General features: G+C 43.3%; 1 protein-coding gene across 1 annotated transcript; it reads left to right on the top strand.

The window, feature by feature from the left end:
• Positions 1–2292: 2292 nt before the first annotated feature.
• Positions 2293–21161, top strand: SCD (stearoyl-CoA desaturase). Its single transcript, XM_088144269.1, has 6 exons — positions 2293–2726; positions 6000–6273; positions 12416–12546; positions 13604–13809; positions 14459–14688; positions 16534–21161. Exons 1-6 carry the CDS (start codon positions 2700–2702, stop codon positions 16731–16733), a joined length of 1068 nt encoding a protein of 355 aa, XP_088000395.1. The 5' UTR covers positions 2293–2699; the 3' UTR covers positions 16734–21161.
• Positions 21162–27739: the final 6578 nt, after the last annotated feature.

The following is a 27739-nucleotide window of genomic DNA, read 5'->3' as shown; positions in this document are numbered from 1 at the left end:
GGCCTTTGTGCCACTTGAGTTGTGTGCCAGTTACGCCCATTCCTGGACCAACATGCCTTTCTCACAGTCACCCACACCCTAGTCATCTCCCATTTGGACTACTATAACACGCTTTACATGGGGCTGCCCTTGAGGAGTAGCCAGAAGCTTCAGTTAGTTCAAAATGCGGTGGCCCACAGAGTTTTGCACAAACCACAATATGTGCATATGCCATCTCTTTTGCAGGAGCTGCATTGGTTGCCAATTTGCTTCTGGGTCCAATTCAAGGTGCTGGTTATCACCTTTAAAGCCCTGCATGGCTTGGGCCAGGTTATTTGAAGGACTGCCTTTCCACAGTTACATCTACCTGGGCCACCAGAGTGGGCAGGCAGGGTGTCTTGCAGGTCCCTTCAATGAGGGAGGTCCATCTAGTGGGACCAAGAAAGAAGGCCTTCTCTGTGGTGGCTCCCTCCTTATGGAATATCATTCCGCTAGAGATAAGGCTAGTCCCCACTTTGATACTATTCCAGAAGGCCCTGAAAACATGTCTGTGTAGGAAGCCGATCAAATGGTTAGTCTGTGTTTGTTGCTGCCAGGGGGGTGGGGGCTTTATTGGTTTTTGTATCATGGATTTTAATTCTGTAAGCCGCCTGGAGTCATGGTGTGTGAGTGGGGCAGCCATATAAATTTGTTAAATAAATAAATAAATAAATAAATAAATAAATACTGTTTGAATAAAGATAGAATATTGATATGTCCACATATGTTAAAAAAGAAAAAAAAAACTTTACATGGGGTATACTTACTTTTTCACATGACTATAGTTGCTTGGCACAACAAATAAGGAAGGACTCGTATCCAGAGCTAGAAGTGGGAAAAACATTCCTCTGGAAGGGAAATGTCAATACTCTATGTTTAAGAAGCTGCAGGAGAGGAACCACTGGGAATCCACTATGTGAGGATGATGAATGCCAGTTAAAGACGATTTGGTGACCTAGCTCAAGGTCTATTGAAATCTTCTCTGGCTGTGCCCATATGACGGAAATCAAAGTAGGGCCTTAGCTTAATGAAGTCTTGAAAAACTTGTTCTGATTTAATCCAGGAAGGAAGCAACAGTGGGGAAGAAAGATGAGAAAATGGGCAGAAGTAGCAGCCAGTAGAGATGACAGGAGGAGGAGGAAGGAAAGGAACAGCAGGCTCAAAGATCTGGAAGTACTGAAACATAGGAGGTAGAGGCGTGTTCTTTCTATATATTTGCCTACACTTGAGCACAGTGGGTGCTCCTGATGTTCCGGCTTCCTAGGGGTAAAGCTTCTCTAGTAAGTGATAAGCTGAGTTTATAATGAAATGCTTGCAACAACCTCTGGTCCGGCTGAATGTGTCACAAATGTTCTTATGCAAACACCACACGCACACCGAGTGACACTGCTATCTCCCTCCCAGCTTTTGATGGGAAGATCAGGAATCCCCAGAAGATGAGTTCTGGCGCTGCATGCACGTGGCACGAGGTCAAACGGAGAGGTGATTTTGCAGGCTTAGCAAAACCCACTCCCTGGCCATTCCCCACTTCCAGTGTCCCCCAAGCATTGCGGGGTGACAAAAAGCAACCTCCTTAATGTTACAATGGGACGGCAATGGTCGGAGGACCCCGGAACCAGCTAGAGGTGGCCGGGGGATCCTGCCAGGCCGTGCTGAGCCCTGGGCAATGAGGGCCCGGTTTACTCAGTTCATCCAATTTTCGGGGGGCCGAGGACGTGCTGACAGTGCGGCTGCGTTGGTTCCCTAAGCCAGGCTAACTGGCGGTGGCTGCCCCACGGGAGCTTGCGCAAGGGGTCTCTGCTCCCGGAAAGGGGAGTTCGGACGCTTCGCCCTGTGAAGCGCTGCTCCGGGGCTAAAAGCCTCCCAGGACCCGGGGGAGCGTCCGCCTGCTTCGGGGCACCTGGCAGGGGCGCCGCCCCACCCCTCCCCCGTGGCTCTGGACTCCGGGAGGGCCCGGGTGGCTGCAACAAACGCGGCCCGGCGGAAGGGCTCGGGGGATGCCAGAGTGCGGCTCTTCGGCCGCGGACCCGCGCCGGGCGCCCAGCGGAGGCTTCGACCTCCTTCCATTCGGCGCGCGAAGCAGCATCTCCGTGCCGGCCTCCCTCGCCCTGCCCGGCCCAGCCCAGCCCAGCCCAGCCCAGCCCAGCCCGAGGCGCTCCAAGGAACTGCCTTCCCGGCTGCGGGAGAGGCGTGGCCAGCCCGCCGGCCGGCGGCTGAGCCAGCAGGACAGAAGCGCGAGGAAGAGCCGGGGCACCGCACCGCCGTCCAACAGCAGATTGCCGACAGCCAATGCCGAGGAGGCTCCGCGGTGGCACCAAAGTTCCGCCAGCCAATCGCGGCCCGCCGCCTCGCCCTCCGCCCCGTTGCAGCGTCACCGGCTACCTGTCTCGGCAGCCGCTCGCCTGGCGCGCGCGCTTCAGCTCGGCCGCCCCTTCTGCCAAGGTCGTGGGAGAGCAGCCAGCCAGCCAGCGGCGGGTTACTGCAGGTCGCGGCTGGCAGTTTAAATTCCTGGGGAAGAGCTCGATGGAGGAAGAGTGCTGAGCGCACGCTCCAGACGACGCTAGAGCTCCGCCGGCAGCGCAGCATCCGAGAAGGACCGAAGGCTCAGGCGAGAGCCGAGGACCCCGCGCCTCTCGCCGCCGTTCCGGGCGAGGGAGCTTCAGCCGATCGAGGGTCCGTCGATGCCATCGCAGTTTTTGCAGGAGGAGGTATGCCTTCCCCGCGGAGCCTGGCCGGCGAGGAGCCCCGCTCTCTCCGCGCCCAGCCGGGGAGGGGGGCTGCGCACGAGGCGCCCTCGCGCCGTCCTGGAGCCTTCCAGAAGCGCAGCGCCCCCGGCCCCCGCCCGCGGCCGACGCGGGGCCTCCCTTCAGAGCCCCCTGCCCAGCGAGTGGCCTCTGCCGGCGGAAAGATACCCGTTGGCTTTGCCTTCGCGGAGGCCGGGAAGAGGCGCCTGGCTCCCCGGAGGTGGATCCCCGCCGCGCGAGGAGGGGGCTCCCCGGGCAGATCCGACGCTGTTGCTGGGGGAGGGGTGCGCGCGCGGCCGGCGGGGGGGGCAGCTTCTTTTTGGGAAGCGGCAGACACGGCCATCGCTGGCATTGAGCCCCTTTGAGGGGAGGGCTGCCGCCTAAGGATGCTTCTGCGGCAGGGCTTTCTGGCGCATCGCCCGGCGCTCTTCGCAGCGTTTTATTCTCTCCCTTTTACCGGTTATTCTCCCTTTTTTTCCCACCTGCGTCCAGCCTGTTTGCATAGAAATCTCGGAAAGGAAACGAGGGGGCGGCTGCCTTGGATTTCTGAAATGACAGAGTGGGAGGCTGCAGTTGGGAAGCCCTCTAAGATAGCCAGCCCCACACCCCACACTTCAGCGACAATGGCGGGGAGATTTCCGCACTGCGGTGCTCCCAGGCAGACTTGCATTGTGCAGCCTGCCTGCCTCAGCTACGAAGCTGTTGCGGGGTTCGGATGTCACTCATTTAAATCTCTCTGAGTTTCCCCACCAATTCTTCCCTCTTGTCACTGGAGAAGCCTCCATTGCGCTTTCAGCTGATAGGCTGGGAGCCCACTCCCAGGCCCGCTTAGCAGTCTCCCTGCGGTCTTTGATGGCAGAGGAAAAAACCCACTTAGAATTAGACCAGAGTTTTCCTCATATTTAAATAATGAAATAAGGCCCTCTGAATTAACCATCACTTAAATCTGAGTCAAGCTTTGGGAAGCTAAGTTCCCTCTGAATGAGAAGCTCACAATCTCTGTGCCAAAGAGAAGCGGGCAAGAGTAAAGCTGTGCTAGTGCTGCCTGTTTGTACAACCTAACAATGGCATACCCTGACATGAAGTGGCATCTAACCGTCCTCTCTGGCCCTCTGAGACTTTGGCCCAGCCCCGATGCCTTTGCCAAGAAGGAAGAACCGCCTGTTTGCCTGCCGTGCCTGGAGATGGTGTTTCCGGGCTTCAGTTTGGCTATGCCCATCCCTGGCACCAGCTTTCCTGAGCTGAAGGAGGGCTCAGGGCAAAAAGGATCCAGTCTTCGTTTTGAACTGAACTATTGGTTACATAGCGTTACTCACTCACATTTTCTGAATAAGGGTACTATACTGTCTCTTAAAGATCAGTGCTGTTTCCAAAAGCACTGGGCATAATTCAGTGTACAGTACAATCTTATATATGTCTACACAAAAGTGAGACCCACTGAGTTCCATGGGGCTTCCTTCCAGATACTGGCTGGGGAATTCTGGGAGTTGAAGTCAACACATCTTAAAGTTGCCACATCTGAAACGTTGATGTAAAGGATTGCAGCCCTGATTAATTCAAATTTAAATTCCCTTCACATATAATATCTTAAATTTTCCCCAGTGTTGTAAAAACAAAGCCTAAAGAAAACATTTCTGATTTTCCATCTGCAAATAATTCTGTCTCTTGCTTTGGATGGAAATAGTTTTAACTATAGTTTTAACTATAGTTGAGGGATTAATGCTTGTTTTCTTCCTCTTCCAAGCCAGCCTGATGAGAGTCCTTGATGCCATCTAACTTTTTTTTTTTTTTGCTTGATAGGACCAATAGTAATTTTTGCAACTCTTGTCAATGCTTAGCATTAAGGGATGATGTGAGAAGAGGCATTCTTCTTTCTCATATGACAGGATTCTTCTAGTGTCAGCTGTTCATAAGCAAGTCAATTTAATTTTTTAAAAAATCACTCTTCTCAGTGGTTTTTAGAGTGGCATATCAATGATAAGAATAAAAATAATAAAGAAATATAGTAGACTGAGATTTCTCTAGCCGGGTGATAAAAGGTGAAATCTTCTTTGGCTGGAGCTCAGCTCCTGGTAACTTCATGGGCACATCTGTGGCGTTTTCTTGGCAATAATAAGATGGCAGTTTGTCACTGCTTTCTTTGAGTTGTTTTTCTCCTTCCTTGTCTGGCTTGATTGATTCTAATTATGTGCCATCAGGTCGGTATAAGCTCTTAGCAGACACATAGCTAGACCTTCTCCAGGATGATCTGTTTGCATCCTGGCCCTTCAGATCTTCCAGCTGTATAACTATCACTGCTATACATGAATCCATCCACCTTGGTGCTGGCAATCCTCAGTCCTGGAAGTCGTGGCCAGACCCAGTTTAACTTGTGGAGATTGACTAAGCCTGGTAGATACTATTACATAGCTGGGCAGCCAGTAATCGTCCTAGTTAAATTAGGGGAAGGCTGATGTATATTGCTGAGGATATACCATTTGGATTACTGTTTTCTTTGCTGCAACATGCATGCAATCTTAATGAACAAAACTGCCGTCTGGCCCAGAAGAAAATTGTATTGATTTCAGTGGGATTTGCTTCTGGATTTCTAAGTTAGTCTACATAATATTCAGCCTCAGTTTCTTTATACCTCAGATTTGATTTGTGCTATGCCTTTTAAGGAGCAAACCTATAATTAAAATATTGTATTTGGGGCTTGTGGAGTATTAGCTGCTACAGATTTATGCTGTATACAGACATTCTCCATACATATCCTGAAGACCTGCATTGTCCAGAACTCTTGGTACAAGAGTACAATAATTATTCATTTGAAAACCTGCATCATACCTTCTAGTGCATATATACACCAAATTAATTAATTGCATGGGGAAGATAAGTGGAATCTGTTGCTGACTCCATTCATGACATAACTTCAATACTGAGCTGAGGAACATAGGCATCTCTGCCTGCCTGCTCAAATTCTTATCCTATGGAGCATTAGTTGCAATTACAGTTAGATATCTAGCAAACTGTATAAATTATAATTACAAATAGTAGCTTCCAGACATGTATTTAATGGGTTGCCATCACTGTCTATAATCATACCATATGAGATGCAAGCATTCCATTGCCTCCTAGGCATGAATGGACCAACTTTCAAGAATTTAAATGAAGAATCTAGAAAAGAGGAAGATGTTATTGGTTTTTCGTCAAGACAGCACTTTGTGTGTAATTTTGGTTGTTTTCTTTATTTGCCAGATTACTCCAGAGTTTTCTACCATGCCTGCCTTTGCTCACATTACCCAGAATGGGGTAGCTCATTCAGAAAAAGTCCATCCTGCTTATGAGCACGTGGGGTCAGGAAGAGAGACGATAGATGACATGTTTGACGACACTTATCGTGAGAAAGAGGGTCCCAAGCCTGCAACAAGATACGTCTGGAGGAACATTATCCTCATGTTTCTTCTCCATTCAGCTGCACTGTATGCCATCGGATTCATACCTTCTGCAAAACCACTCACTTTGGTGTGGGGTAAGCCAAAACTGTCCTCATTTACCTTGGAAGGGAGGGTTTGCTTATTTGCCTTTGCAGCAAGGGCTTCTGCTGTTTTCAGTTAGTTTCTTTCCTCCCCTCCAAGTTCTCAACATCTTCCTGATAGCCACAGGGAGGGTCATAGCCATTTGAACTCAGAAACAGGCTGTTCTGGGCAGCCACATGAATGCTTTATGAGTTCAAAAAACATACCCAGCACTGTAAGAAATATTCAGTGCTTCAAAAGGTCATTGGATTTTGCTACCTGCAGGAGAACTAGGGCTACCATGCAGTATTTAAGGCTGAGACCTTGAAGAAAGGCTGCTGGTCAATATGGACCACAGCATAGACTGCTGTTTCCCATACTCCTTGGAGATAATGCAGTTCATCAACATCTGGAGGCCCTAAGCATAGTCAACAAGCAATCAGATGAATCCAGTGACTTGATTGAGCATAAAGAATTTCCTTCAGGATTCACTGCAGAAAGCAGACACTTCAGAAGACAGTACTCGAGGATAGTGCTGGAAAATATCCAGCATCCTTCCTAGGGTAGCAAAGGTAGTTTCCCAGATATAAACCATTTCTAAGTTCTTCAGAAGGCAATCAGTAAAATAAAGGTGCATGTATTTGAGATTATGCCTTCTAAGAATCATTTTTGAAAATCTGCTCCCTAAAATGTCTTAATAGGTAAGTGTTTCTTCCATGTTTTATGAAGTTGCATTGGTTGAGGGAAAGTGTAATAAGACTGAAGACTTGCTGTCCATGATGTTGCTCATCTCCACTTAGAGCAGTGTTTCTCAACCTTAGCATCTTTAAGATATCTGGACTTCATCTCCCATGGCTGGCTGGGGAATTCTGGGAGTTGAAGTCCAGATAACTTAAAGTTGCTACGGTTGAGAAACACTGTCTTAGAGCTTTGTGCTCCATGTTTTCAGAGGGAAGCTTTTAAATAGCTTGAAGTTGCATGGAGGTTGTCTAAAATGCAACTATGGTATTTCCCACTAGTGAGATGTGCAGTCTCCTAAGAGTCTGGAGAGTGGGTGGCATACAAATATTTGTATAAATAAATACATAACTAAATACGTAGATGGTTATAATGTATACATTTTTCATTATGTATATAGCATTTTAACACACTGTGTAACATGCTCTAGGAAATTAACAAAAACAAACAGGCAAACAGTAAACATTGCTAGTAATGCAAATTAATTAATTCAGATTGAAAAGGGTTAGCTAATGAGGGAATGTCTTGGCTCTTTGTCTAAAAGCAGAATGAGAGGGGGGCATGAGGGCATCTCCCGAGGGAGCCCAGTCCAGATGGAAGAGGTATGAACATCCACTTGAAATGAGATGGAGTTGAAGAAAATCTTCTGGGGCTTTTTGCTCCCCCCACCCCCACTTTTTCATTATATCCACTGAAGATCAAAGTATACGGAGGGTGGCGTGGGTGCGCTAGAGAGGAGGAGTGAACAGCACATGAACAAATGCCAGAAATTCCCTCTAGGTAAATGTTTGAACAATTGCACAAAACCTGTTCAAACTGAGAAGTGAATTTATTTGAGAAGCAGAAATTAAAACAGTCATAATGGTATAGAATATCTTAATTACAGCCCTCTTTGACTCTAATTAGCATTCTAAATACTGGGCTAGATAGCCAAAGCTGCATCTCAGCCTATCTATTTTCACCTTTATAATTTTTTTTTATCACTGGCAAGAACAATTGAGCTATCAATTAAGGTTGGTTCTTTTTTTTTTTTTTTTTTTTTTGCTGTTCCAAGTCTGAGCTGTGTTGACATGCACTAGAAACAGGCAGCAGAGACCCATAGACATAACTGCATCCAAATGGCTCTGTGCTTAGAACATTTGAACACTGAACATTTTTGATCAAGAGGTGATCCAGATGGCCAGCAGCTTGGCACTGTTATTTCTTTGCCTGAGATCCACATGGACCAAGAAATATCCTTAAGAAGTAAAAATAAGTGGTCAAAGCTGGCATATTCCATGACCTGGTAAAAGTAAAGTTTAGGAGAAGGCAGCTACATTGAGGAAATAGGCAGAGAAATGGAAGAGGCGAAAGAGGAAGAGGCTACATTTTGGGGGTGTCTTAAGGAACAGGGGGAAAGGGGGGGAATGGCAGAACCAGAGGGCATCAAACTTACCTGGCAGAGAAACAACAGAGCAGGAGTGGAATGCAGAGACTGGCAGCCACTGCAAGGATGGGGGGGGGGCAAAGCATGCCGTGTTTTCAGTGTGTGCACGGAATAGTCAGGCAGGCACATCAGGATGAACATTGAAGAGAAAGGATGGATTGGAGGGAATGGCCCTTGCCTGTTGGAGGAAGAGGGAGATCCTGAACAAGAGAGAAATCAGGTTCTACAAGTGTATCTTTGCTTTAGGTTTTAGACCTCAACTCAGCCTTCTAAACAGGTTCCTGGGCAGCTGGCTTGTCCTTTACTCTCATTTTCCTCAAAAACAGGAGTATTGCTATTGGCTGTGCCCACCATAGCAAGCATGCCATCTATGGACTTCCCCTGAGACTTATTTAAATTTGCAAAACATCTGTGCCCCCAAAAGATGGGTGATTCTCTGTTCCACTCCCCCTGATATCTTCATCAGGGTCTAGTACTACAGTGACCATATATTCTTGGAAAAAATAAAGGACAAACTGGAAAAAGGGACAAATCTGAAAGAGGTTTATAAGGATATCAAAAATTAATTGTTTGTTTCTAACTTCGCTTTACAGGATAAATTAAGAGTAAAACCAAGAAAATAAATAATTAAATAAATCTAAACAGCCTTCTGAAATAAAGGACTGCCCTTTATAATAAAGGATGTATGGTCACTGTAGCTAGTACTCACAACTATGAATGAACATCCATTCTCTCTTCCCCCACTACAACAGCTGACCATTTCACCACTTGATACAAAGTACAAAATAGGGTTTGACTATGAAAACATACCACAAGATCTGGGGAACATTTGAAAATTCAGTACAAATTGCTGGGAGGGAATTATGGCCAGTATGTTCAGAATGGAATTTAAGGCAACAATTTTCTACTTAAAGGTTGCCTTCTAAGATACAGGCAGGCAATCAGCTGCAGAGAGATAATTCAAGGTTTGGGAATGATAGCCCAATCACATGTTCCTCTTTTTATTTCCCATTAATTAATTTATTTATGTGGCTTAGTGCTGGTTTTCCCCTAATGGAAGCAGAAGTTGAGTCCTTGCAAAGGCCTTTTGTTCCAAATAAGATCCCAGTTCTAAGTCAATTTGGTCATTTCCCTGAGAAGATGTATTGCAAGAATGACTTCTGGTTCATGTTCACAGTGCCATTCTTATATAGATTGTCTTGTCAAATGGGAAGATATATAGCTTCCCAGTTGTATTATTTCCATTTCTCAGGAATGAATCTGAGAACACTGTGGGAGGCTAGCTCTGGGAATATCCTGTGTAGTCATTGCTGGAAATAATGGAAAGCAAAACGTCTTCTCCTGGAAGAGCTTTGAAAGGCAACCAAAAATTGGCCATCATCAGTTTAGGTGTGTCTCCATATTATTCACATCTATATGCAGTCCGCTTCTGCTTTTGAGAATAATGAGGTGATGGAAGGGTAATCTAGTCAGGGAACCTTTGTTTTGAAATGGGAGAGCTGGCCACGCACTATTTTGCTTTTGAGTATCTCTCATGTAGTTATTCAGCTACTTTCTTGATGGCGATCCCAAAGGAACAATTGTGTGTGAATATAGCCCAGATTTCTACTCTTCCTCTCAGCCCCAGGTGTATAAATGGCACATTTGTTATAGTGATTTCAGCACTATGATAGTTGACAGATGTTCTCAGACTATAGTGTTTCTCAACATAACTAAAGCGCAATTTGGAGAAGTATCAAAATCTGTATGAAGAAATATCTGGGTTCAGAATATTCTCCATTTATGAAAGCTCCACCGCATGATTTGTAACAACACCTGTTTGTGGAACACTTCCCCAGCCCACACTGAATGCTTTTAAATAGTCATGGGAAATTGCATGTTGTTGGCCATATCACCATCTTGGTTTTGTTCTTTATTTTTCTTGTTCTTATTTTTCTTGTTCTTTATTTTGTTTTTTGTTATTCATATTGTATTTTATTTTTTGTTATATTGTGAGCTGCCCAGAGTTGCTTAATAAATTAAAAATACATTATTTTGGCAGTTGTTCATGGTTTATTTTCTTCAGAATGCTTTTTCTTCTTCTGCTGTTGTTAGTTTAATACTTTGGTTATAATTTCTTACTGTTTAAGATACTTTAAATCATTTTCAATGTTTATTTTCCTGACAAAAATTGAATATGCATTTTCTTATAAATAAAAAAGGAAAATGCTTTGGTTGCCAGTTGAATGAACTGGACAACTACCTTAGCTAGACAAAGTTTATAAACCACTAGCCTTAGGGTTATTTCTTTCCTAGGACTTGCAAAACTAGAGCAGTCTGTGCTTGCTTATACAGTATATATGGACATATCTTAGAACTGCTGATGACCCCCCCCTTTTCCAAATCTATTTGTTCTTCACAACAGTTTTTTTGTGGGGGTGGGTTGGGATAAAATCTTGCAAAAACTTCCAAACAATATGTGTTTTCAGTTTGTAGACAATAGGTATTGCTGGGTCAATAGCTTCTTTTGGCAACAGGAAGCTTTGGAATTTGGCTTTTAAAATTACTCAATTCAGTATTCAGATGTTGTAATTGGAGCAAACTGCTAATTAAGCATCTCTTTAAAAATTACCTAATTTGTGCTTCAACATTACTCATTGAATATTGTGATTGAAGGTGTTGGTGAGAGGCTGGAAAAAAGTGTAACCTTGGGAGGTTGTGCTGGAAAGGAACACCAATAGTAATGGTATTTGTTCTTGATTATAGTATTCCCTGTTTCTCTTTTTTTCTTGACTGAACCTTTTTGCTTGTTTTCAAACCAATGGAACTAATGGAATATTTAGGGTCACAATAAATAGATGCAGCTGAAATCCAGTGCTCAAATTTGCATGCACATTTGCTCAGTGCTTCCCAAAAGTAGTAATGTCAGATGAAGGCTTTCTTGACTGGCATCTGCCCTTTGGGTAGCAATATGAGGATTGTCCTGAATTCTATTTCCAGCTCTTCCTATTAATGAATCACTGGCACTCAGTTCTCCTCCAGGATATTAACAAATCAGTTACCCAAGCCTTGAGAGGTTTTCCCCTTTCCAAGTGGTCATGAGTAGAGGAGAGCTGTGATGTGTGAAAGAAGGATCACCAAACTCCAGTTCCTACAGCAGTTAAAATAATGTAGCATCCATTTTTAGCATCCATTTAAGTATGCAGTATTCATCTGCCTGAAAGGATTCTCCAGATGGTGAGCTCAGATCCTAGCCTGTCTGCATCTTAGCTTCTGCAGGACTATTCCACAAGTCCTGGATTGAAGGCCTCACATGGTTTCCAGACCAAACTTAGTGAGTAAGGAGATGCAGTAAACTTGTCAGGATCCAGATACTTCCACCCCTCTTTTTGCTGAGTTGGATAGATAAGATGCCTTATTAGACAACCCCCCCCCCACCTGACTGGATTGAAGTGATATATGCAAGAGCAGAATCTGAATCCTATTAAGGAGTTACTGGGGATAATGTTTTATAATTTTGTCTTTGGCATGAGTCCTTACTTTGCAGGAGTTAGCATGATGATCAGGATGTTTGAAATGTGGTTTGGAATTAGATAATTAATCACTTGTGATATCAACAGCAACACTAAGTCATATAGCCCATGATAGTCATACAGTTAAAGTTCTAGAGTTCCATAGATAATGGAATTATTTTTGGACATCTGTGATGCTTCATAATAGATGACATCTGATTCCTACACAAGGAATATGCAAGCCTTATGCATTAGTTGTGCAATTTAGTAGTGAAAGTGAATCTGGAAAAAACTAGTCAACCATGAACCAGAGTGGATAGTTTCCAAGTCACATTGTTAGCTGAACAGAAAGCCGTCTTCCATCTGAAGTTTATCTTTTCTAAATCTTAAAAGAGTATTTTTTTTTAACTGGGCTTTTTTGGGGTGACGGGGCTACACCTGGGTGATACTGTCAGTTCTATCCTCTTGACAGGTTTTTTTCCTCCCCTTTCTCATCTACAGCTGTTTTGTGTTTCATCCTGGGTGGTCTTGGAGTTACAGCTGGAGCACATCGGCTTTGGAGTCACCGGTCTTACAAAGCTACCTTGCCTCTCCGAATATTCTTGGCCATAGTCAACTCCATGGCTTTCCAGGTAGGAAGGGGTTTCAAAAACAATAGGAAATAGGGCAGTTTGGCCTGGGAATTCCATACAGAACTTGGCATCTCATGCAGAATGTGAAAACTTCCCCTGTCATTTTTATCAAAAAGTATTCAGTTTGCACTTTGTTTTGCTTACCCAGTTAGTTTTTAATTAATTTAGGCTAGCTATAAACCATTATTTACATTCCACCAAAGTTCAGTCCATGTGACATGCCAATCCCCCAAACAACATTCTGTCTGAACAAGATGTGTGAACAAAAAATGGCTGCCAAAGACTTCCAGCCATTGTTGTCTCAAATGTGACCAACTCTCAGGTTGATCCAAAAATACTCCCACTGCTTGCAGAGAAAGGGAATGTTTCCTCCTGGAAAAGAACAGGAGCCAGGGCAGAGGTTAGGGATGCCTTACCTTACATAATTTTTCAATTCTTCATCTTAGGCAGTGTTTCCCAATATCAGCTACTTTAAGATGTGTGGACATGCTGGCTGGGGAATTCTAGGAGTTGAAGTCCACACATCTTAAAGTAGTCAACATTGGGAAACGCCAATCAAAGCCTTCTGGACATTATATTGTTATTTTAGTAGTCTGTCCTGGCATAATTTAGTCAAGACCTCCTGTCAGATAACATCAGTGAAATAAAATAGTTTTAAATAGCTAAATATTACTTTTGTTTGTAACAGGATTCTCTGCTCACAAGCAGACTTGACTCTGTGTGAAAGGCTGGCTTTGTGTTTTGGAAGGGATCCAAGCGGAATGTCCCCCTGCTCAAGCCAGCCTTCCTTCCCCCCCCCCCCCCGCCCATTGGATCTTGTCATATTGTTAGACCACAATCTTCATAATCCATCACCAGAATTAATAATGGCTAGGAATAGGTAGGTAGCCACATCATCCAGTGATTTGGTCAAATGGGAATACTTTTTGCTTACCCCAGAGTAAAGGATTAATAAAGTATTTCTTTCCTTCCTCCCTGTTCCATAGGCAGGGAGTAAATTGAAAGAGTGTTCCACTTTCGAACATTGTTCAAGTAATTCTCTTTGTGCTCCACCTAGAATGATATTTATGAGTGGGCCAGAGACCACCGTGTGCACCACAAATTCTCTGAGACGGATGCTGATCCCCACAATGCGAGTCGGGGTTTTTTCTTTGCTCATATTGGCTGGCTGTTGGTGCGCAAACACCCTGATGTCATTGAAAAAGGGCAGAAGCTGGACTTGTCTGACCTGAAAGCTGACCAAGTTGTGATGTTCCAGAGGAGGTGAGCAAGGATTATTGCAGGCATGGGAAATGAAAAGGATCTGGGAAAAGCGTTTGGCATGGCTAAATGACAATGTCAGCTGAATTCTTTTCATCATCTGCTGCAATTGCTGTCTGCCACGGAACTGGTATTTCAGCTCAAGTTTTTATTACTTGGCTAGAGACTAAAGGCCAGGCCTTGTGGCTAAGCCCTTATGATTCTTCCGTTGAATTCTTTTTTTTATTTGCTGCGTGTTATCTTCCATTTCCTACAGTATATCAGAATTATATATACATCAAGATAATTTATCAGTTCAGAAAATAATAAAAATTGAACTTATGGTGAAATAAAGATTTCCAGAATGTTCAACTCTATGAGTCAAGGGCAGCAGTTCAGATTTTTAACAGTCATAATTTGGAACTTGAGCATTCACTGCTTTTGAATGAAACATACCACCCTTGAGCAGTGTAGTAGGAGAGCTGTGTTGATCTGTGTCGGCAAAAAATCAGGAGTCTGGTAGCATGAAAGCTTGTGCCTTTTAATAACATTTGGTAGTCAGAAAAAGTATCACAAATAGTTTCCTTACTGAAAATGTAGAAAATCGAGTTCTGCCATGATTTCTATGCCACCCTATAGTTTGGTATATTAATGCATCATTTTTTCTTCTCAGGCATTACAAGACCTCAGTGGTGCTCCTGTGCTTCATGTTTCCTTCCTTGGTTCCTTGGTACTACTGGGGAGAAACCTTTCTCAACAGCTTCCTGTTGAATATTCTCCGTTACGTCGTAGTCCTCAATGCCAGCTGGCTGGTGAACAGTGTGGCACACATGTATGGCAATCGGCCATATGATCGCCACATCAACCCCAGAGAAAATCACTTTGTGGTCTTTGGAGCCTTGGGTATGTAAGGCGTAGGGAGCTGCCAGCTGCCATGGAGTTGGGGGTAGATTGTGGTGCTTCAGTTCTGGTTTTCATTTATTCTATTTCATCAGGGGCCCAGTGCAGATCAAGATCACTCTAGAAAGGATAGAGAAGACCTAATCCTTCCCTCCCCTGCTTTGTTGGATAGTTCAGACTTCCCTCACTCAGTGACAGGTTTTTAAAAGACCCTGTTATGGCCAATGGAGTTTTTCACTGCAGAGCCTGCAATCTTGTCTTATTTTTCCAAAGGAACCAAGAGAAGGATTATGTTTTCCCCTAGCTTGAAAATCCAGATCTGAGTCCTACCAGTGGAGGATATGTTAAAGTCATGTTTTAGTGTGAAGGCCCTTGGAATAGGCAGAGGCAAGCAGGTTGGCTTCGATGGTGAAATGGGTGGCTTAAGCAGCTTAAGCCTGTTCCACCAAGAAACAAGAAAAATGGGTCCAGTTCAAAGTGGGGAAAGTGTAGGGTTGTTTTAAAAGATAAAAGCCTTAAAGCTTTGCAAGGATTAAGACATTGGTTTTGCACCACCCAAAATAAAATATTGGGCAGAAAAATTTGTCTCAGCATTGGAGGCACAGCAGTGGTAACACAGCAACAGATCTTTCCCTCCCTCTTCTCCGCCTTTGAAAATTCCTTTCTGGTGTGCAGCAGCTGGCGTTAAAGCAGTCCTCAGTGCTACCATGGCTCTTGGTTGTTGTGAGGTGCTTTTCAAAGAAGGTAGACACAGCCCCTTTTTCCTCAGCATCATCCAGTCCGAGAGGGCCTGCAGGGCAATTAGGTTGTGAAACAGCCTCCACTGACAGAAATAGAGGCTCTTGGAAAGCTTTGCAGATAACAGCATTTCCCTGCCCCACCATCAGCTACTCATCTGGGAGGTGGGGGGAGCTTTTTCCTGGAAACAGAGGGAAGGAAGATTTCTGGGCTAGAGGTTTCCTAAGGTTGGATTAAAAAAAAAGAAAGAAATCTAGACTTCATATCAAAATCTTGTTGTGAACATGTAAATCTTGCAATGGAAGACTCACTTTCAATGATAATTCCAATAGTAAATCAGCACTTAAAAGTGACTGAAAAGGAACCAGGTTTAACCCAGTTAGTGTTGTGGTAGTATGCATAAAAGATGAGTTATTTAATCCTGTGTTTTTAACAACAAGTTAAAGGTGGTAAGTACAGTCAACAATATATGCAACAATATAGGTATATCTACTGCTAAACAATGAAGAATAGGGAATTTAAATATGCTACCAAGCCAAGCACAAGGTTCTTGAACTGATCTGCAAAACCCGATTAGTGCTTCAAAACACGAGAAGACCACTAGAGGGTAAGAAGGAGCTCAGAAAGCTCTTTGCTACTCTCTCAACACTGCCCTCTTTGTGGAACTGCCTTGGGTTCACTTCCTTGTAGAGAAATGCAAGAGAAGCCTTTCCCAATTGCAGTACTCCCTCCCTGCTCAGAGATGCTGGTGCTTGGAAGCTTTCTACACGCACCAATATTCTCCTTGTCTGGACAAGGTTGTGATGCTGTGGTGGTGGTTGTCTTTTGTTTTGCTTTTCTATTATGTGGCTTGTGATTCTGTTCCCTGGCTTTAGGAGTATTTTATAAAGAAGAGGGGCTAGTAAATGTTACGAATAAATAATAAAAAGTGAAGGACCATGATGCCAAGAAACCATAATATATTCCAGTTTCAGACAAATGCATTTCCTGTGTCACGAGAGTGGGAACACTGAGTAGAGCTGGCTACTTCCCAAAGGCTACTCCTAGGGTAAGGAGGGGAAGATGGGCATTGCTTCTTACCATTTTCTTCTTGTTTCTCTCTCTCCTTAGGGGAAGGCTTCCATAATTACCATCATACTTTCCCCTTTGATTACTCAACGAGTGAATATGGCTGGCGGTGGAATTTCACTACTGGTTTCATTGACCTTATGTGCTATCTTGGCTTGGCCAGTGACTGCAAGAGAGTGGCCAAGGAGACCATCTTGGCTCGAAAAATTCGGAATGGTGATGGAAGCCACAAGACTGGCTAAAAATCTGTTTCTCTGACCTTTCTTTTCTCCTTGTCTTTCCAACAACTTAGTCATATATTTGATCTGTTTACTAGCTATTAGGACTGTGCAAAACATTGAACAGGGGAGGGGGCTTTTCAAAGTGCATTGGCACAAGTGAAGCATTAAAGCAGCTGTGAAAGGCCAGGGGCTGCTGTTTTGAAGGCTTTTCCTGGTTCTCTGCTCAGGTGTGTGCATACACAGCTGCTTTGCTTGGCTGACAGTCGAATCAGATGGTTTTTTTTGTGCATGCATGCATATGCAGATGTGAACAGTTAGGGTTGCCCCTCAAAGCAGCCAAGCCAAACTGTCTGGACATTGCAGCTGCATCATGCTTTGAGGGTGGATAATTTATTTTGCAAAGCCCCCCTTTCAAATGCTTTGCACAGCCACATAACTACCAAGCAATGTGTTCAAGATGCTTAAATGGGTGACTAACTCATTCCAGTATTGTCTTTTGAAACAATATATTCAAGGCATATAGCAAAACCTTTTTTTCCCCCAACTGGTCTTGGAGGCTGCTTTTTTATGTCTTTTCCACTCCTCTGCAAAAGTTTCCTTCTCTCTTCTCTGTTCTTTTCTCTGTCTCTCTCATTAGCAACTGATAAGACATCCCAATCAGTGTGTTCTGTGTTGGAAGAGGATTTAGTAGGATTGAAAGGACAGACTGGTACCAAAGTAGAAACTTCCTTTCTTAGAATGAGCAACAACTCATGATTGGCTTATGGTCACTCTTCTCCTTAGCTCTGGTGCTGTTGAAGCTCTCTTCTTTTTCTGACAGAAAAACAGGAATTGGACTTCTAGGTAGCAGTTCTGAAAACTATTAGAAATTGAGGAAGGGATGTGTATACTGAATGGAAAGGCAGGAGATAAGATCATTTTGTATGGGAAGCACGTAATTTTACAGATCAGTCCCAGAAGTAGTGGTTGATTTTTTAGTTGGCGCTAGGCAATTGGAGCTCCCCCCTTCCATATTCTCCTGTCATCGCTGCTTGTACTTGTAAAAGATCAGGATTCTGAGACGGCAAGATGGGGAAGTTATGCAAAGATGCTGATTGCTTGATAGCAGTGAAGTGAATCTGATTAAGAACATGCTCCAGGATGAAAAATGTATGCACTAAAGGTTTTTTTTTTTTTTGTAGCTGGAGCTCTTTTGTGTGCTGAAAGAACGAATTATATGTTGCATGCTTGGTGATATATGTAATAGTAGATATTTCTATTTAGCATAATATGAAAGCTAAAACGCATAGGCTTTCTCCAAAAGCAACTATGGGCTGAAGCTAAAAGGCTTAGGAAAAAGTTGTATTGTCTCTTGGAGGAGTGTCACGTTGTTCCTTAGTGATAAAGGCAGGGTCTGTTTAGACTTTTATCTTGCTCAGTCTCTCTTTTTAAGCAGTCTCCCCCATCATCTTCCTTGCAAATTGTGGGGCAGAACATTTGGCTGCTCTCAGCTTCATTTAGTGGATGTCTCCCTAGGCACAACTCTCACTCCCCTTGAGTGTTCAGTCTAAATCACTGCTTCCAAATAGGGAAGATATTGAGGCAGAGGCTGCACTATACCCTTATTTGATTTGGTTATCTCAGTATTTACTATGAATTAATGATGGGAACCCTTGTGGTAGTCATTGTGGAGACCTGACATTGTGAGTGGCAGAGTTTTTATACCAGAAAGAGGGTTTATTAAGAGCATGTGGTTTATTTTTTCATGTAGCCCATTAGGTCTCATCTTTAGGGCACTCATTTGCTAGCCAGTGGAGGACAAGATGTCCTTGCCACACCTACTTCTAGCAGTCTTATTGGTCTCTCCATGGCTCTTGTATTAGCCATGAGAATAAATGTACTACATAGAGGTCAAACAGAAGAGCAAGAATGGAGATCTCCATTCCCTGTTGCTCAGTTTCCCAAAAACATCTGGCTGGGCCCTGGAAGACAGGATTGGATGGATGACTGCTCTGACCCATCAGAGCTCCTCTAAATATTTAGGCTGATCTGAAAACTCTTGTTGCATCAGCAAAGACAAGGAGACTTGGCACAAAGATAAATATTTTGCCCCAGTTGAAAGCAAAGGTATAATAACCAGTTAGCTAAAGCTTGGTTGTACTTCCTTAATCACTCCAGCAGCACAAGGAAATAATGAAAAACCTCACTGACTTCATTCTTCTGGTATTTGGAAAGCTAGGATCTCAGACACCCTTGACTGAACATATTTTTTTTCCTTTTGAGTGCACCTTTAAAGAACAGCATGTACTGAAGGTGTAAAGAACAATAGTTTTGCTGATGGACAATTGTCAGTCCTATAGGTATTTACTGAACTTGTCATTATTGTATACTTACAAAAGTGAATACAACTGTTAAGGATTTCAGAGGGTAGGAAGTTATTACCAGGCTGGCAGGACTTCCTGAAAAATCTTAGCTGTTAGTTCTCTTAGCTAGAGAAGTCCTAGGACCTTCTCTTCAACTGAGGAAAGAGAAAGAATGTACTTGGGAAGTTTTTGCCCAGAAGTAAAGAGTTTAACGAAAACCTTATAAAAGCTCTGAGTTATGCAGCCTGCAGGTTTGAATTTGAGGAAGATTTAGTGAGAAATTCCCTTTTTTCAACAGCAGAGCAAAAGGAAAAAACAGGGACAAAAGAAAGCAATGATTACATAGCACAGTGTTTCTCAACCTTGGCCATTTTAGGATGCTTGCTGGGAATTCTGGGAGTTGAAGTTCACACATCTTAAAATGGCTAAGGTTGAGAAACACTGACACACAGCAAAGAGTCTAAATGAAATCAATAAAGTCTCTGACTTAGCTAATTAGATGCTATGTGCTTTATGAATCTTTGTTTAGAGGCTTATACTGAATTTGAAGGTGATGGTTTGGTTAGATGCTGTTAGAAAAGCACAGGTGCAGAGCCTCTGTCTCTGACATTTGTGGGAACCTGATATCAGTAAAAGCCAGCTTCTAAATGGGGGATTTCCTTTTGTCCAAGAATGTAGCCCCCTTCATTTTTTATGTCAGTGGCGTAATGGGCAAAGAGATCACAAAAAGATCATATGATGGCACATACGGATTCTGCCATAAGATGTTTGGAATTAAACAGGCCTGGTAAAAATCCTCTTTGTTTTCCTCCTAACTCTGGTAACATCAAGCTGTAAACTGGTCTATTTAGTCATGTGACAGAGGCAACAAAAAGAGGCAAACAAGCCTTTATGCTAACATGCCTTTTCATCCTCAGGATGGGGTTTTAAAACAAAGGCGTCACCCCCACAGAGACCAATGCAATTGGACACTTGACTGGAGCTGTGTGAACTTATGAATGGGATGTTAGTGAAAGTACAGGGAAGGAAACTTAGTTCTTGCTAATTGGACAACTATTTGGATGTGCCCTGTAGGTTCGGGTTGGTGTTTGTTTTTTTAAACATACATAGGTGTATCGAGTTATTTAAGTCTTATATTTTCATCTATGTAAATTATTTCTGAAGTGTCTTTCAAGAAATATGTTTACATTAATTATTCACCTGCATTCAATTGTGGATACAGGGACTTTTTTTCCTGAATTTAATTCACTTTTTGTTAAGTTAAAGGCTTTCATCACTTGCAGAAACTAGCCTTATTTGCTGAAGTTTGTGCTCAGTGCAGAACATTTTAGCATGTGTTCTTTCTCTCTCTGACTCTTGCTGGGCGCTTCTGGAAGAGGCTGCTAACGTAAGATTCCCTTGCTCCTTCCTCAAAGAATCGGGGTGTCAACATTTTCTTCCATGTTTTCCTACTGCTTCTTTGGTTGTTGTTTTTTTAACCATGGAAAATCCATTATGGAAGGAATGAAGGAATTGCTGTTCAATGCCTTTTGACTGATAATACTGGAATCGTGTTGTTTGGCTTGGAATGATGTGTGGGTATTAAGAGAGCAAGGTCTTGCAGTCAGAGCAGAGTCTTCACGTTCGGCAAGGCTGCAGCCTCTTCTACCTGCCCTAACCTGGAAAAGGGACGTGACTTAACTCTTCCATGGCTTCAGGTCTGATATCTACATTACTGTATTTCAGTTTACTATTTAGGACAACGTTGGCTTGCATATCTGCTTTCTAGATTAATTAATAATATGTTTGTAGTAGTAATTTAATATTACTTTGTTTTGTAACACTTGCTGACAATATTCTAATAAAGATAATATTATCAAACCATCAGAATGTGATAGGCAAGCAAGTTTATTGCTCCCTTCCTTTTAAGCTGAAAAGCAGAATATCTAAACAGTTGGTGTGAAAGTTAATGTGTATTGTCTAAGCTCCAAAGCTCTTGAAGTTTGGGTAGGATCTTTCTTTTTCCATTTCTGATGTTTTCATATTTTATGTGCTGAAAAATAATTTCTTCTAATATGAGACCTGAAGTTATGTTTTTGTTTATAATAAAATAGTTGATTTTCAAGTTCTTCAGACTTTCTGTGAATCCACCTTACAATCCCCTTGTTTGATTCCTACTCCCTAGGCCTCCTTAGAGGTACATTTTTCCTTGAAGGAGAGACTTCTATGGAAACTCCATGGACATCTGATTTTAAGAGTATAGCTACAAGAGCACCCCATATAGTCAGAGACACCTTTGCCTCTTTGAATCCAAAATACTGCACAATCCTACAAATGTATAGGCTGAGAAAGACTAGAGAACGGAAGTGAACTACATAACAATTGTTCCCAAATCTCCCGGGCTGCTTCTGTCAACCAGTCTCCTTTTTCTAGTTCAGCCAGTTCAAAAATAAATTCCCCAGAATTAAATGCCCATTTCAATGCTTGAAGGTCTTTTGTCTTGTTAGCTAACTAACTAGGCCAAATGAGTCTACCTTTTTTAATCAGACTTGTTGATTTACTTGGGAACCTTCCTCATTCAAATTACTGGAGGCTTCAGGGGAAAGTGAGCGAGCTATTTTGAATGCTTTTATTTTGCATTGTTTAATCCCTGCCTGGAACACAAGAAACTAGTCCAGGCTGAAATATATTCCATTTTTTTTAACATATAAATGTTACTAAAAATTTTAAAAAGAAGACAAAAACTAATACAAAGTGAAGAAAGAAAAGAAAGGAAAAAGAGAGAAAGAAAAGGGCAAAGGTGCAAAAAGAAAAAAAGAAATAGAAAGAAGCTTCCAATTTCCTCTGCAGCAAATAAAAGTATGATTTCAAAATTATCTCTTACTGTATGGTTACAGTATTCTCTGGTTTGAATTGTACATTAGTCTTTAAAATCTTCTGAATTACAGCTAAAATTGTTGTAAACAACTTGTCCTTATTCAATAATCGTTATATTATATTATATATTATATTATGTTACATGATAATATGTTATATTAGCCTCTTTCTAGGTCACCAGGCTGATTTCAGTTCAGGCCCTATGCCAAGGGTGTGGTGACAACCTCAAAGCCTGCAACTCAATACATGACATTGCCAGCTCAGAGTTGGGCAACTGACAGTCCCAAGTTCATGTGTTACTCAAGTTCATTTGCCTAAAACTGCAGAGTAAATGAGAGTAAATGAGAACCTGGAAGAAGATTGATTCTGCAACACCACAGCTTGGAGTGCAACCCTGCTTACTCAACCAACCATACAATAACTGGGGAAAATCAAGGATATTCTTGTCCACTCATACCTACTGTGTGTGATAGATACTGACAAATGCTTTAAATTAGCCTTCATCTGGGAATGTTCTCTCTGTTTCATTTTCCAGCTTGACTGAAATTTGGATGTTGAGACCAGAGACCTTAGGCCACCTTTTGTTGGCCCCAAATTCCCAGAATCCTCTAACAGGCATGTTAGTCACAAAGAATGCTTTGATATCTGTGTGAAGCCCAGGCTGGAAAAGGCAGCCCTAAACTTTGAAATCACTCTACCAACTCATAGCAATCAGATTAAAAGTGACAGCTCTAGAAGAGTTGTATTTTACTTTGAAATTGTATTTTTACAATACTCTAGATAATTACAGATACTGTGTACATGGAAGGTATGATACAATTGTGCTATTTATTTATTTATTTTTCAAATTTAGGCACCACCGATCTCATGAGGGAGTGACTCTGGGCAGTTTACAATAAAAACGACAAATAAATATTAGTTAAAATATAATAAAAACAGTACAAAAACACAATAAAACCAAATACATACATAAATAATAATACCTTCCAAGATGCTGGTGATCGAAAAGATTCTAACATATGGGAGCATCTTCAAGGTCCTGGCCAACCCCCCGGGTTGGTTGCCCCCTTTCTCATCCCATGCAAGTTGACAGACTCAGGTCTTGACTGCTTTCCGGAAGGTCAAGAGAGTAGGGTCCTGCCTCACCTCTGAGGGAAGGGTATTCCATAGGGCGAGGGTCACGGCAGAGAAGGCTCTCTTTCTGGGCCCTGCCAGTCAACATTCTTTCATTGACGGGGTCCGCAGCATACCTTCTCTGCTTGACCAAGTGGGATGGGTTGATATAATGGGGGTGAGACGGTCCCTCAGGTAACCTGGTCCCATGCCATGTAGGGCTTTAAAGGTGATAACCAACACTTTGAATTGGACCCGGAAGCAAACTGGGACCCAATGCAGCTAACGCAGCAAAGGTGTAAAGTGTCATCTTCGGGGCACCCAAAATTGCCCTTGTGGCTGCATTTTGAACCAGCTGTAGTTTCCAGATACTTCAAGGGTAGCCCCACGTACAGCGCATTGCAATAGTCTATATGGGAGATGACTAGGGCATGAGTGACTGACTGGAGGGACTCCTGATCCAGGATAGGGTGTAACTGGTGCACAACACGTAGTTGAACAAAGGCCCTCCTGGCCATGACTGCCACCTGCTCTTGGAGCAGGAGTCGTGAGTCCAGGAGGGCCCCCAGATTATGCACTGGGTCTGTCTGGGGTAGTGCCACCCCATCCAGAACCAAAGATGGTAAACTTCCGGATCCAGAGGAGCCCCCAATCCATGGCCACTCCATCTAATCAGGGTTCAGCTGAAGCCTGTTGTTCCCCATCCAGACCCCCACAGCCTCCAGGCACTACAAAAGGGTAGTCACAGCATTACTCAAATCATCTGGTATGGAGATGTATAACTGGGTATCATCTGCATATTGATGATACTTCATCCCATGGTGGTAGATGATCTCACCCAGTGGTTTCATGTAGATGTTAAAAAGGAGTGGGGAAAGTACCGAACCCGTGGTACCCCACAAAGGAGGAGCTGTGGGCTGGACCTCTTGCTCCCTATCAACACCGACTAGGACTGGCCCAGGAGGAAGGAGGTGAACCAGCACAAAACTGCCACCCACCCCCAACTCCCTGAGCTGTCCCAAAAGGATACCATGGTCAATGGCATCAAAAGCCTCTGAGAGGTCAAAAAGAGCAAGGATGGATGCGCTACCCCCATCCTGCTCCCACCAGAGATCATCCAAAAGTGCAACCAATGCTGTTCGAGTCCCAAATTCGGGCCTGAAACCCAACTGAAGTCCAACTATTGCTTGTTGGAATAGGGACTAGTTGTGGAAAATCTTGTTTGGAATACTGAAATAAGAGAGTTGAGAGAGAAGGAGAGAGACATTTGAAGTTTTTAAAGGGAGAGATTGAGGATCATTAAAGTCATTTAAAGAGCTAGCAGTTACATTTATGTAACATACTAAGCTTGATTAGATTTTCTTAGGCTGAGCATGTTGTGTGAGCCAGGCCCATTTGGGAAGTTTATGGTTTAATGTATAGCCCCAATCCAGAAAGTGGATATATTTAGTAACTAATGTGAATGCAGGAAAAGGATATATAGGTTAAGTTAGCCAAAAAGGAATAGATTAAGACAATGTTTCACTCTTGTTAGAAAGTTTTGAACCTTGAATTATTTTGAATGGAGACAGTTGCTCAATTCAAGATTCTAAAGAAGAGGAATTCCCCCAGGCATTCACACACAGCATGTAGGTAGGTAGCCTTGTGAGATAATCCAGACAAGAAATGCCCCAGATGAACGAATTCTACTTTACTGTAAGGTTGTGTTAACAGAATCCTGCAAGACAAAGTATTTCTCCCTTTCTCTCTTTTAAGTCTCCGGAAAACTATGGAGGGTCCCTTCTGAAATGTTTCCCATGCTTTTCCCCCACCTGCAGACTGAGCTACCTCTTACCTGGCTGCGGGTCTTCCTCCTGTCTCCCAAGGTCATTCCCACGTATCATTACAGTAGGTCCTGGCTGATGTCACTGAAATAATGTCACCCTCAAAATGTTCACACATATAAGTGTTTGCAGAAGGAATCTTTGCACCCCCCACCCCAAAATAACTAATTCTAGTGGGGAAGACCTCTGGCCTCCCCTTTCAGGATATGCACCATTTTTATATCACCTCTGAGGCTAGATGCAGTTGGCCCTCCTGCTCTTGAGTTCCCATATTAATGCTAACATCTTTCTGTAGGAATCCTGTTCATATCTATTAGCTTCCCTTTTACCCACATAGACACCCACTTTTCAATAAAATTGTACAAGACCCCACCCAGGATCCTCTGGAAGTGTTTTGTTAATTTGACCTCTGTCTTATATAACGTCATGCTGTTGATCTCAGCAAGTATTAAGGTTAGGGTAGAATTAAAAGCTTTTCAGAACACTGAGTAGGCCTCTCTTTTACCATGCCAAGAATTTCTAAGAAGCTATTTAGAACAGCTTGGCAAACTAGTTAAGTCTGCGTTAGATAGCATAGTCATTAAGTGGACTCATAACTGGCTCAAAAATTGCACTCCAAGAACTCTCCTCAATGGTTCCTTATCAAACCAGAAGGAGGTATTGAGTACAGTTCAGTCCAATGGCTCTTCTACACTGCATTTGCTCGACCCCACTTTGAATAATATCCCTAGTGCTGGACACCACATTTTAAGATCAATTTAAAGAAATTAGAATAGGTACAGAGAAGAGGAATAATTATGAACAGGGAACTAGAAATTAAATCCTATGAACAGGAGTGGAAGGAAATGGGAATGTTATTCCTTGAGAAGAAAAGAGTTGGGGTGGGACGGGTGTTAGGTAGCACTTTCATGTACAGGTACCTAAAGAAATAATCTCATTTCCTATTGGTAAGTGGTTAGACAGTGGATGCAGTGGCTAGCAATATAGTGGGCTCCTCTCACTGGAGGTATTTAAGCAGAGCTTGGACCGCCATCGGTCTTCTATGCCTCAATTTGGATTCCTGATCTAAGCAAGACTTGGACTTTGAGGGCCTTCATGAGCCCTTCCCACCCTTGCACTACTGTATTGGAGAAGCTCTGGGGAAGGGAGGGTGCTCAGTGCAAGAGTTACCACATTCAGCTCCAATGAAACTCTCACGGAAACACAGGTTCAGCAAAAGTTTACTTGGGTGTAATGCAGGTAGATACAAACAAAGCCAGGGTTGGCTTGGCACAGATTACAGAGTGTTTTATAGGTTCCCCATTCCCGCGCTCCCCCCCCCCCCCGTTGCCTTTGTTACTGATTACCCGCGTAATCTCCCCCTCGCCCAAATGGCAGATTCAGCCCGGTTCTTTGTCCCCTTTGATTGCTGTCCATTGCCTATGGGGTTGTTGCACTCATTGGGCTTTTCTTCTACAGGCTAAGCCGGAGGTTCTTGATTGCGGGCTGATTGCTGTGCTTCCGAGCCGCTGCGGTTCGCTTTGTCTGAGACGCTTGAGGGAAGCCGGCTGTGATACAAAGTATCCGCTCCGGTCTGGAGTTAATCGCCGCCACCTGTTGGCAATTAACTCCCGGTTCAGCTGACTTCCCCTTTTCCTCTGCCTGCGCCTGGGGCACTGAAATTGACTAGGGGCAGTGAAACTGAGCAGCGGCGTTGGCCATGCCGTGCTGGCTGAATCTGACACTCAGCGCACTCCTGTTACAAAGGAGGTTTCCCTGTAGATGAGGCAGCTGAAGGCCACTGGAGCTTTGTTAGGAAATCTCTGATGACTTTTGAACATTCAATATTTATTATGTTTTTCATCTGCTGATAAACAGGAGTAAATGGAATAAATATTATAATCCTTGGACAAACCAACAAGATATCAGTTACAGGTAAATGAGCAGAAAACCAACCCATACACTGTGAACTACTTCATAGTATCCAGTCACATGGAATTGGTCAACCATATGGAAGAAGCAAGTCTCTGGCATTCTGGTTGCCTGTGCAATGTGATTTCACAATGGTCAGGGGCCTGAGTCAATCTCTGCCTAATACTGGCAGGCAGCAGCCCCAAATTCTGCTACACCAAGAGTAACTGATGGCTTCAGACCTGCCTAAAGTCAGTGAGTACACAATTCATCAGCAGTATCTGGCTGATTCAATGAAGAGTGGACAAGGAGAGCAGAGTGGGGGTCAGGATAGAATGACAGGGCAGGGGGAGGCCACCACTGTTCCCAGGGACAATGTTGCTCCCCAGGGGATCTTGTGATGCTGAGGGGAGTCATAGGGAAGGGTTGATGTTGTTTCAACATTACAAGGTTACCCTGAGCAGGGAGCTTGAAAAGATTGAGAAAATTTTCTCAAAAGCTGATGTTTCATGAATACTGCTATTAACACTCAAATTTTTCAGTCTGAGAATTTGTTTACACATGCGCACGCGCACACACACACTTTTATTATACTCTATTAAGGACTAGCAGGCCCAAAGGGGAATAGGGTTTGGAATGCTAGAGGTGAAGGAAGAAACAAGGGAGTATTTACTTATTTGATTTTTATCCGTCTTTTTTGATTAACTTAAGGTAGTGTACATACCTAATGTTCCCTCTCCCTATTTCCCCACAACAACAACGCTGTGAGGTGCATTGGGCTGAGAGAGAATGATTAGCCCAATGTCACCCAGATGGCTTCCATGCCTAAGAGACACCAAGAACTCATGGTCTCCCTGTGTTTCAAGTTTATGTTGCAACAGATTTGTGGAAATTAGCCAAAAAGAAGAACCAGGCATTGACATACGCAGCATGTCAAGATTCAGAGAGGCATTTATTATGATAGGTCTTGATCACCTGAACTGATTAGAAAAGGAAAGACAGT

The sequence above is a fragment of the Python bivittatus genome, unplaced genomic scaffold (genome assembly GCF_059951505.1).
Source record: "Python bivittatus isolate LINGU-HERP-01145 unplaced genomic scaffold, Pbiv_v1 ctg000400_np1212, whole genome shotgun sequence".
Classification (NCBI taxonomy): Eukaryota; Metazoa; Chordata; class Lepidosauria; order Squamata; family Pythonidae; genus Python; species Python bivittatus.
The sequence above is the reverse complement of the archived record's forward strand: the minus strand, read 5'-3'. Positions and strand labels throughout refer to the sequence as shown.